Here is an 11,453-nt window from a genome sequence, read left to right as displayed (position 1 = left end):
AGAAGAAAAAGAGGAGAGTGTGGGGGGGGGAGGGGGGGGGGGGAGAGAGAGAGAGAGAGAGAGAGAGAGAGAGAGAGAGAGAGAGCGCTAATTCAATGACGAAACTAAAGAAAGGACTCCAAACAAATCTGGCAAGGCAGGGCACAGAAAGCAGCCTGGGCACAGACACCATATGAAAAAGAAAGAGAAAAAGCCCCAGTCAGGAACACCTGGGGAGTGATGATTTAATTAAGGACAGTCCACCTGGAGTCACACAAAGGTGGCCATGTCTAACAAATCTGATTTATTGAGGAAGTAAGCAGAGGACTTCACGGGGTTATGTAACAGCATAAGGGACACCTTTGATACAGCTCCGAAGGCCGAATCTGCATGGAGCAGTGTGGTGAGCTATTGCTACGGCTTGGAGCAGGGGAAGACCAGAGGCAGAGAAATGGGTGGCTGACCACATGGGGGTGGGGGTGGCCAACCTCTCTGCTACTCTTTGGAAATGAGTTGTACCCACGGCATCCTGGCAAACTGATCCTGCCTACCTAGGGGCCTGTGTGTTCGCCCTGCAGGTGCCCTGAGGCTTGGCTGGGTCTCCTGTTGCCCAGCCAGGCTTCTCTGAAGGCCGCAAATCTTGTCAATTGTACCCAGAAGGAGGAGGGATTAATCTGCTACAGAGGGGCCCAGAGTGCTGGGGGTAGTTTTTAGGAGACTGCTCATTCAGGTCGGATAACTGGCCTGTTGGCAACTGGTCCATCTGACTGGAAGAAGAGTTCTACAATTCCAACTGTAGAGAAGGGTCCATCATCTCATATCCCTCCAGTGGCTTCTGGACCAGGCCCTGGGACAGCCTGCGGTCAACAGAGCCCTCACCCCATGAGGCTTGAAATATCACGTACCACATCATCTCGATCTTCCCACTCCACTTCTGAGAGGTCCACACTACTGTAGTTGGGTTTCCTTCTCTTTTTCCCTTCTTCGTACTAGTGTAGGGAAGAAAAAGACAGAAACAAATGGTCATGAAATCATAGCTAGGGCAACCTCTAGTCTCCCACATCCTGTTTCCTGGATGAGGGCTGTGAATGTACAGGATTCAGTGCAGGAGGCCCGTGGGGTGACAATCAGGGTTTTAATGACAGGAATGCTATGGGTCAGACACCTGTAAACATTTTCTTCAAGTCTAGGAATATAAAAGATAATTCTTTGCTTGTTTTGAATTTGCCTAAAGAACTCCTTGGCTCTAAAATGTCAGGTGCAAAACATATTTATCTCCTCCTCGAATGGAATACGTGCAGGCTCAGAGTCCCATCTTCTCTATTCCAAAACTAACAAACTCAGCCTTTTATAGCAGAAGAAAAAGTTTCTTGCATATATTTGTCAAAATGTCATACTCTCCCCTAAGCTTAATAATCTTCCTGTCTCAGCATCCCCCCAACACACACACACACACACACACACATACACCACCACCACCACCACCACCATGCTCCTTGCCTGAGAAGCAAAACTTTAATTTCCACAGTTGGAATTAGGTTCAGCATCCTGATAACACTTTCCAGAGACACACAGACCTTCTGTTTGCTACTGGCAGCGTTGAGCTAAGCACAGCTCCTTCACCTGGACTAGATGTGAATATTGGGAATCGCTGCCAGATTTAATGGCCATTAGGGTATTTCTTTGGAAAAAGCTGATGAGTGCATTAATAACTGGGGAAGTGCTTTCATTTTTTCCCTCTAAATCACTGGTCTTAGTCACCCAGCAAGTGCACCATTTTATCGACCGGACATTCTTGTGTCTGGATGTTTGTGTGTCTCCAGACCTTTACTGTCGGTTATTAGGGTATTTATAAGGTAGGAAAGTCTGCCCTCTGCTGCAGGCTAAAGATAAGCAAGGGCTTTACAGGATCAGAAGGTAATACTAATAGTATCCAGACAAAGTTGTATATATACATACACAGATACATGCATATGGACGAATCTCATTTTCTTTTTGGCTTTTACCTGGGTCATGATTCGACTGAATGTTAATGAAAAGTGAGATGTAGGGTAAGTCTACATGTCTTAAACCCCAAGATGACAAGTTGCCATTTTGGACATTGATTGGCTATTGCAGATACAAGCTGAAGACACCCCAGACACAACAAAGAAACCACTGCCTGTACACAGAACCGAACAGGTCAAAGGAGCCCCCAGGGCAGTCAAGGGGACAGTGGGTAGACGGGGAGATCCTATATCACCGAGGAACCAAACAACTGAGTGCTTTTCCTATACCATTTTCTTCCTTGTTGGCTTGTATTTAGGGGGCTCTGTACCATCTTTTGAAAGTCCTTCTTCTCTGTACCATCCAGGAAGCCTTCCTTGCCTCCTTTTAAAGGAATAATGGACCCTGAATGTCCATCAACTATGCTTCCACTCCTCTCCCTAAGGTTTCCAATTCACAGACATTCAAGGTCACTTTTGTAACATCAGATACACTCTAGATGAACAGGAAGGAAAGTGGGTCCCTCAGAAGCTACTGTAAATGATAGGCAGATTAGCGGTTGGATCCTGTTATGGAAAGTTCCTGTGTGCAGGGAAGCTGGGCAAGACAAGCTTGCTCAGAGCAGGAGGAACAAAAAGGAAGGAAGTGTGAGAAAGGTGTGGGCCTGGGGCAAGGGAAGGAGCCTGGGGGAGGGGCACAGGGTGATAGGACTTGGAAGGAGCTGGGGGGAGGGGCACAGGGTGATAGGACTTGGAAGGAGCTGGGGGAGGGGTACAGGGTGATAGGACTTGGAAGGAGCTGGGGGAGGGGTACAGGGTGATAGGACTTGGAAGGAGCTGGGGGAGGGGTACAGGGTGATAGGACTTGGAAGGAGCTGGGGGAGGGGTACAGGGTGATAGGACTTGGAAGGAGCTGGGGGAGGGGTACAGGGTGATAGGACTTGGAAGGAGCTGGGGGAGGGGTACAGGGTGATAGGACTTGGAAGGAGCTGGGGGAGGGGTACAGGGTGATAGGACTTGGAAGGAGCTGGGGGAGGGGTACAGGGTGATAGGACTTGGAAGGAGCTGGGGGAGGGGTACAGGGTGATAGGACTTGGAAGGAGCGGGGGGGAGGGGCACAGGGTGATAGGACTGGGAAGGAGCTGGGGGGAGGGGCACAGGGTGATAGGACTTGGAAGGAGCTGGGGGAGGGGTACAGGGTGATAGGACTTGGAAGGAGCTGGGGGGAGGGGCACAGGGTGACAGGACTTGGACCTTCCAGGTGGTAGCACAGATAGCCATTCTGAACTTCACCCACATAGGCCAGCAGCACTCCAGTCCTATGCCAGCAAGAACCATTCTTGAGGAATTCATGCAGCTCAGAACTTGAACTCACAGCTGAGTATAAATTGTTGTTCTCTTTTGTTTTGTTTGGGCAGAAGGAGTCCCTCTTTTGGTCACTCCAAAATGCTCCTTTATTCATTTATTCAATTCACATATACTGGAGACCTTGAAAGTGTAAAGCATTAGGGACTGGGGAGATGGCTAAGTTGGTAAAGTGCCTGCCACCCAAGCATGAGGACCTGAGTTCAGATCCCCAGTACCACATAAAAACAGATGCAGCGCCTCTGTAACCCTAGTGCGGGAGTGGAGGGAGTGACAAGCAGCTCTTTGGAATCACTGGCTAGCCAGTTATGCTAATGGGTGAGTTCCAGGTTCTATGAGAGACACTGTTTCAAAAAGTAAGGTGAGAAGGGGCTGGAGAGATGGCTCAGCGGTTAAGAGCACTGACTGCTCTTGCAGAGGACCCAGGTTTGATTCCCAGCACCTACATGGTGGTTAACAACCATCTGTGGCTCCAGTTCAGGGAATCTGATGCCTTCATCTGACCTCCTTGAGTATTGCATGACACACATGCAGGCAATACACTCATACACATAAAATAAAAATAAAGAAAAAGTAAGGTGAGAAATGATTGAGGAAGACATGTGATGTGGACCTCTGACCTCAGTATGTATGTGTATGGATGTACACACACCTGCACACACACACACACACACACACACACACACACACACACACACGAGAGAGACAGAGACAGACAATCAACTGAGCATCAGTCCTTTCTTCCCATGGATTAACAAGCAGTTTCCATGCCCTCATTTTGCTAAAACTGCTGCCCATCATGAATCTAGGAAAGTGGGCTCTAACAAGCTATGTGACAGGTAAAATACGTTAAATAAGATCATACAGTCAATATGGGGGACGACATCTCACCCACTATTAGACCTTGCCTTAATAAGCCTCATGCTGTTTCCGTCTCTGTTAAATTAAAAAAGATCCTGAGGCCCTAAGTACCAAACATAATTCTCAGAGAAAGTGTCTACATGTATTTGTCAGAAGCAAAGAATACAGGGGCTCTGCCATTGCCTACATCACACTGGAGGTAGGGCCCTAAGCAAGCTACTTAATGCTCCCAGATTTCTTACTGGGGGAAACTGAGAACAGACGCTGCCCAGTGGGGACAGGTAGAGATGCTCAGGCTTGACAGCTCACCTCAGACACTGCACACATTCTTAACTTGTGACTGGTAGGCCTGCTCTTCCCAGGAAGACCCATCCCCTGGCATAGGGTTGGCTAAGACTCCATTCCTTTGAAAGGAAGGAGACTATTAGATAATTGTGCGGGTCACTGTGCTGCAAACCATAGGCAGGAGATGCTTGTTGAAGATGGCATCACACAATGATCATCTGTTTCCTTCTGGTGTGCCTATTATAAGGTAAGACTCCAGACCCTCTTGACAGAGACAGATGTGTGCTGAGGTACAAGTAGCATTTGGCAAGAGTGAAATCAGTTGAAAATCTTGACTTTGGACCATTCTTTAAATGTTTTAATTACTATTTTTATTTCATGTGTGTGGGTATATTGCCTGCATGTATATAGTGCACTGGTCTTCAGCAATGGCCGCGGAGGTCAGAAGAGAGTGTCCAATCCCCCTAGAACTGGAGCTATGGACAGCGGGGGGTCTAATCAATTGCCCTTACAAATGTAAAACCTGTGTAAATGATTGAGTACGTATGAACTAGCACTGAACTACTGAACCTAGTGTACACCATTTCATAACCGTTATATTTAATAACCAACAGAAGAACTGGACACAAAATTATAGAGAAAGAATAACTTCAGGAGATCGATTACACAGTATAGTGACTACTATTGATAACAATGCATGTATACCTGAGGATAGATTTTTGAAAATATTTTATTTATTATTTTTATTTTTATGTGTCTGAGTGTATTGCCTGCATGCATGTAAACACACCTGTGTCATGCAATGCCTGAGGAGGTCAGAAGAGGTCGTCAGATTCCTCGGGAACTGGAGTTATGAATGATTGTTAGCTGCCGTGTGGGTGCTAGGATTCAAACCCAGTCTTCTCCAAGAGCAGCCAGTGCTCTTAACCATTGAGCAATCTTTCCAGCCCCCATTCTTAAATGTCTTTACATATTTAACTTAGAGAAAGGTTTTCATGTATCCCAGATTGGTGTTGAACTCCCTTTGCAGCTGAGGGTGACTGTGAACTTCTGATTCTCCTGCTTCTACCTTCTAAGTACTGAAACCATAGGCTTTTAGCACTATGCCTGTTTATGTAAAAATGGAAATGGAACTTAGGGCTTTGTACCTCCTAGGCAAGCACTCTACCAACTGAGCTAGATTCTCAGCCCTTCGTTTTCCTTTATCACCCACCACTCAAGAAATCCAATCCATTACACCAAAAGGCTATTCAAGAAATGGAGATAGTTTGGCCTGGTACTTACTGTAATCCTAGAACTGGGGAGATTGAGGAATGAAGATTACCATAAGTTTAAAGCCAGCCAGCCTGGGCTACTTAGTGAGCTCTAGGCCAGCCTGAGCTAGAGAGTAAGAACCTGTCTCAAAAACAAAAAATGAAAAGAAACTGGAAGGAACGAGAGAGTGAGAGTAAAAGACCCCAGCACACTGATCCATCAGCTGCATGCTGTGCAAGTCCCAGTAAATCAATTCCACTGAAGGAAACAGGAGCAGGGTATATTCCCTCTGAAACTTTACAAAGCCTCTTCCACAATGTCTGCTTAACCAAGTTTGTGCAGTGGATCTGAAACACTTTCATCTGGGGCTTAACAAGAGAGTACTTTAGAACATTATCATCTGTACAGCAGAGGGATTACTTTAGCTGAGAAAAGGAAAAAAAGTAGACTATTGCATAGATGCAAGAGGCCAAGAGTGATGGGCAACCCACAGCATATTGACTCCAAATCTGCCTGTATCCTTTCCTCATTAAGAAAGTTTGGAGGGGAGTCGAGTGTGGTGGTGCATGCCTTAGTCCCAGCACTTGGAAGGCAGAGGCAGGCGGAGCTCTGTGAGTTCAAGGCCAGTCTGGGTTACGTAGTGAGTTCCATCTAATCTCAGCACTTGGAGGCAGAGGCAGATGAACTCTGTGAGTCTGAGGACAACCAGGTCTACTATATCAAGTTCCAGGCCAGCTGGGGCTACAGGGAGACCCTGTCCCAAAAAGACCAAAAAAATAAAAAATAAAAGCCCCTTTATCCTTTATGACTTTATGAAGACACTTGTGTTCTGGCCCCAGCCATTCCCCATGTGTCCTAGAGTAAGCACATAGGTTTTCTGCAGGGGAACCCTGAAGAGCTACTCCTAAAAGAGATGGTTCTACGGATGGTTCCACTATTGCTGATTCAGAGGTGGCATGGGCCTGTCATTACCAGGGAGGCTCATATCATTCCAGGAAATCCAGGACACAGAGCTTAGTTCAGAAATGGGGGCATAATCCACAGCAATCTGAAGAGACTCAAATGACTCCAGCTTGCCTGGATTGTTCTGGAAAAGGAAGCTCTCCACTGACATTGCTAAGGAGGTGAGATGTGAGCTTGGAGCACTTTGTGGCCATCTTGACTACTACTTGGCATCATCTTTTACAAAGGAAGCCAGTACAGAAAAATCAGAGAAAATTTAGGATGAAAATCCTAAAGGCATGGCGCACACCTGGATCATGCTGAGCCTGAAATCTTCGTTCCCTCGGACAATTCAACATGTTCTCCCAACACTGTTCCCTTCCTTTTTATGGAGATACGGGATCTCACTATGTAGCCCTGGCAGGCCTTGAACTCACTTTGTAGACCACCTCCCTCTGCCTCCTGAGTGCCGGGATTAAAGACATCTACCACTATACATGGCTTAACTCTCTCCCCTGCTTTTTTCTAAAGGAAAGTATCAGGTGGTCAGCTCGTGTATACTTACTGCCATCTTCTTTTATTTTTAAATGAACTAATTTTAAAAGTACATTTTATGCCAAATACTTACAAATGTAGTCACTTTTATTTGGGGACATTGGACTTGCAAAAGCCCTGCTGCTGATGGGGATACACTACACTATCCTGGAGTAGAGCTGAACTCGATTTGCTTTCCCTCCACCCCTCAAGTGCCAGCAGGAGACCAAGCAATGGAATCTTCCATCCCAGGACCAGCTCTCCCCTCCCCTATGCAGCCTCAGCCCAGGACAAATCCCAGGCCCCAGGCTCCCCCAACTGCTTCTCCTTGTTTGTAAGGAGCTCGTTATGGGGCCAGGCATTGTATATGGCAATTGTTAGAGTATCTATAATCTGTAACTTCCTTTGAAAATGTGATTAACGAATTGCGAACGGTTTCCAAAGGTTTATAAACAGACTTTGAGAGCCACAGGTAGGTTTGCAGCTTTTGGTGCCTGTTTTATGAAAAAAATATGTACAGGAGAATTTAATAAGGAAAGATATTGTGTGCTATGAAATACTTTGAGGTGGAGTTTCAAATAAAGGCCAGATGTGCTGAGCACACAAACAAGCCTGCAGCCTAGGAGGATGGGACAAACAGGCACCCATCTTTAGAGCAAGCCAAGACTACCCAGGGGCTTGCTTGAAGGGCCAGAACATTCTCCACAGTATTTAACAGTCCGGATATGAACTTCTGTGTCACATGCAGATAGACTTTGGATGCACACATTGGGATGGGCCAAGGTGTGGCCATATTAATTAACAGGAAACAACAATTCCTTTGTTTCTTTAAGGTCTCTCTGGGAAAGCCTCGGGGCATCAGCCACACAAATCCCCCAATGCAGGCCTCGATGGAACAAATGTGGCATGGGCTAATTGCAATTGCGCAAGCATATATGTTGCTGGGGTGTCAATAGGAGGGATGGAGATGGGGAAGGATGGGGCTGGGGTGCAAGATTAGAGAGGAGACACCATGCCTAGGACGGTGCCATCTGGAAGACGCAGCCATCATCTGGGCTGATGTTTCCCTCCACAGGCAGCCCTGAGCTATGGAGTAACTCATGAAATGGTGGATTTGCAAGGTGTGGCAGCTCCTGCCACTCAGTGCTCATCCACAGGGAGAATATTCACAGGATAAACTGGTTCTTAATAGGATCACTCCTTAAAGATGAACTTAATCTGCTTGGAGGCTTATAGCAGAGGGATGTCCCTTCCCCTAGCATACTACAGCTGGATTCCATCTTGCCAGTGACAAATCAAAGTCCCCATCAGTGACAGATTCAGGGCAGGTGGATCCCATGGCTGCTGTCTGCCTCAGCTTTCCTAGGGATTGGCAACAAGGGCTACATATGTGACCATCCAAGAGACGCAGTTTACTGTTTCTCTTAATATTTTTTTTCTAATTCTCCATGTAATAAATGGTCCTTGTTGAGAATTTGGAAATGAAAGAAAGTACAAAAGTTAAAAATATCTATCTCACTACCCCTACACGGAGTACCCGGAACACACTGCTGTCCTCCCCTAAAGAGTAGTTGGAAACATTGGCTTCAGTTTCCAAAGTTCAACGTTTCCCTAACAGTGCAGCAACCAGGCAGCTCTGTTCAGAAGACTGCCCAGCAGCACAGGGCACAGAATGTGTCATGGGCCAGACACTGTGCTAAGCACTGTCTCTTTCCAAATCCCCCAACTCCAATCGAGGAAGAATGCAGCCAGGGTGGCTCAGGGACCTGGCTAATGGGCAGTGGATTTGTTGACAGAGAACAACTTCACCTGTGGTCTGAGTCCCCTGGGAGTAGCCCCCACCTTGCTAACTCAGCCCTTTCTGATGGTGGCTATCACTGCTGGGACAGTATATAAGGGCCCATTTGTGATCACAGAACCAAATATAACCTAACTCTCAGCAGCTCCATTCTTCTCAAGGCCAAGGTGAAGGTTATGCAGGCCTATAGCACAGGACAGTTCTTTGAAACTGGCCCTAGTGGCCAGCAAGCGACACTTTTAGATTAAGAATGACTATATAAATGAGGGTCTTGAAGGAGTCACAGTTGCACCAGGACCCCGTTTACAATGTCTTATTTAACTCTCCAGGCCTCCCCCCAGGCCCTCAGACAATGTCTCTAGAACTGGAAGATACCAGCTGAGCTAAGATTTCCACCAAAGCTGAACTGCCCCCATAGTGTGCAACTATACAGTAGCCTAGACTCCCTTAGACAGGATGCATGCCTGCATGACACAGACATCATGCCCAGACAGAAATTCCGATGAGTCTGTATTCCAGACAAAATCCTACGAGTCCTGGTTGATGAGAAGTCTAGATCCAGGGCCGTGAGGGTAAGGGTGGGTGGGTGCATCCTGGGTGGGTGCATCCCACAGCATCGAGGAAGCTGGGGGAGGGACAGCGAGACATGTCCAGACAGACAGCCATTTTCTCTTCCTCAAAGGTACCCTGCTCTTGTTAATTAATGTTTTTAAGTGTCTCAAAGATGAGAAGTTCTATATATGTTCTTGTAGTATGATTACAAAATCCTTTTGATGGCTGTAAAACTAAAATGGCTTGGGTATTTAGAAAAAAAAACAACAACAATTAAGAGGCTGCTTTGAAAACCCAAATGACCTTTATCTTAATGAGTGTCCTCCTAGAAGTCATGAGTCACACACTGTGTGTGGGGAGGTGGTAGAGGTAGTAGCCTGACCCCACCACTGTTTTGTAGGACGAACATGTCTTCCTATACCGTGGTTGGATTTAAACTCAATTTTCAAGAAGCCAGTTTGTCTAGTTATGGCAAGCAAGTCCAAGAAATTAAAATTGTGCTGAGTAGCTGCACAGGAAGATTTCATGGCAGCAAAGGCACAAAGAATAGGGATTCAAGGCTGGGAGGAGAGAGGCCATGCCAGGCAGGCCTGCAGACCTATGTAGTGATACCACTGAGAGCAGACGGCTGCTTAGAAGAAACACCATACCAAGGAGCATCCTAATTAAAGGTACATGTGGCACCCAGGGACAGCCCCTCTAATAAGTCAGAATACTTTGAGACAAAACCCTGTCTAAAGTTCAGTACAAGACATCTCTCCAAATGAATTTCAGAGTTTCAAAGTTGCACAGAGCTCCTAGGCATGGATGAGGCTTCTTCCAAATCCTATTTCATACAAGTGTTCAGACACTGCTGTGTCATCAGGAGATAATATTTAGGGTAAAGAGGGCCCCTGTAATTTGGAAGTTTATCTGTCCTATCTGGCAAGTAGCTTTTTTCTAATTTGCAGAATTTTATTTGGCATTATTCCACTGGAACTTGGCTATATCAGAAAAGCCTAGGGGATGTGCAGCTGTCAGGTCGTTTGAAAGGGGGTCTAATCAAGCACAGCAAACTGATTCTAGGGTTGCAATGGCAAAGAAGATGAATTTCCTTATTCAGTCAACTGAAGCTAGTAGCAATCGACACTGCAGCAATCAGGCCGGCCCTCCAGTGGGACAGCAGCTATCGCCTGCTAAAGAGCAAGTTCCCGGTCTGTGCTTGGTTCCTGGTACTCTCTCTATCCCTGATGCTTCTCCCCAGCTTGTCCTTGGGAAGAGGACTCTACTCACAGCGTCTCTACTCATGGGGCCCAGAGTCAGAATCTCAAGAACTTTCAATGTGCAGGGATGTTTGCTAAATACAGAAATGGTAACAAGATAAATCCATAGATGAGCTAATAGATGGATGCTGGAAAGAGGGAGGGAAAGGAATCCTTCCTTCCAAACCCACCTCCACCCTTGGCTCATGATGTGTAACAACAGCTAGCAGTGCTTGTCAGAATGTCCTGTCTTCACCAAATACACCTGTGTATCAGGAGTTCTTGGCATGACAGAATGGAAGTTTTATTTTGACTTGCATTTCCTACTAAAATTGCTAAAGATATCTGTAAAGGGGGGCTGTATACAAAAAGACCTATCCCCACAGATACCTTTTCCATGAGGTTTTTCTCGATCCTTCCAGCTAGAGTCTCTCTGTTTCCTCACCTGAGTGCGCCTGTTCCACACCTCCCTGAGAATCCAATAGACTGCAGCATCAATGTGCACGTGGTCCCCTTGTCCAACATATGCTCTCTGCCTAGCTGCATCCCGACCTCCCAACCAAGCAGGTTTTCATCCATCATTAGTTCATCCGGTCCCACTGGCCTGGTGACCCAGCAAAAATACTTAGCTTTGGTTTAGTTTGAGAGAGAGAGAGA

The 11,453-nt window shown here is 46.5% G+C and overlaps 1 protein-coding gene across 4 annotated transcripts in view; it reads right to left on the bottom strand.

Annotated features, from left to right (window-relative positions):
• Cacna2d3 (calcium voltage-gated channel auxiliary subunit alpha2delta 3) overlaps positions 1-11,453 on the bottom strand; it is a 918,594-nt gene that overhangs the window by 196,098 nt on the left and 711,043 nt on the right. For all 4 annotated transcript variants that reach the window (XR_003846886.1, XM_008851835.2, XM_008851836.2 and 1 more), the window contains one exon: positions 885-968. Coding sequence is in view for 3 of the 4 variants with exons in the window: in XM_008851835.2 (XP_008850057.1) it covers positions 885-968 (84 nt within the window). In the remaining variant the exon portion in view is untranslated. The remainder of the gene's footprint in view (positions 1-884; positions 969-11,453) is intronic.

The sequence above is a fragment of the Nannospalax galili genome, unplaced genomic scaffold (assembly GCF_000622305.1).
Source record: "Nannospalax galili isolate Female #2095 unplaced genomic scaffold, S.galili_v1.0 scaffold485, whole genome shotgun sequence".
Lineage (NCBI taxonomy): Eukaryota > Metazoa > Chordata > Mammalia > Rodentia > Spalacidae > Nannospalax > Nannospalax galili.
This window is presented reverse-complemented; position numbering and strand designations above follow the sequence as displayed.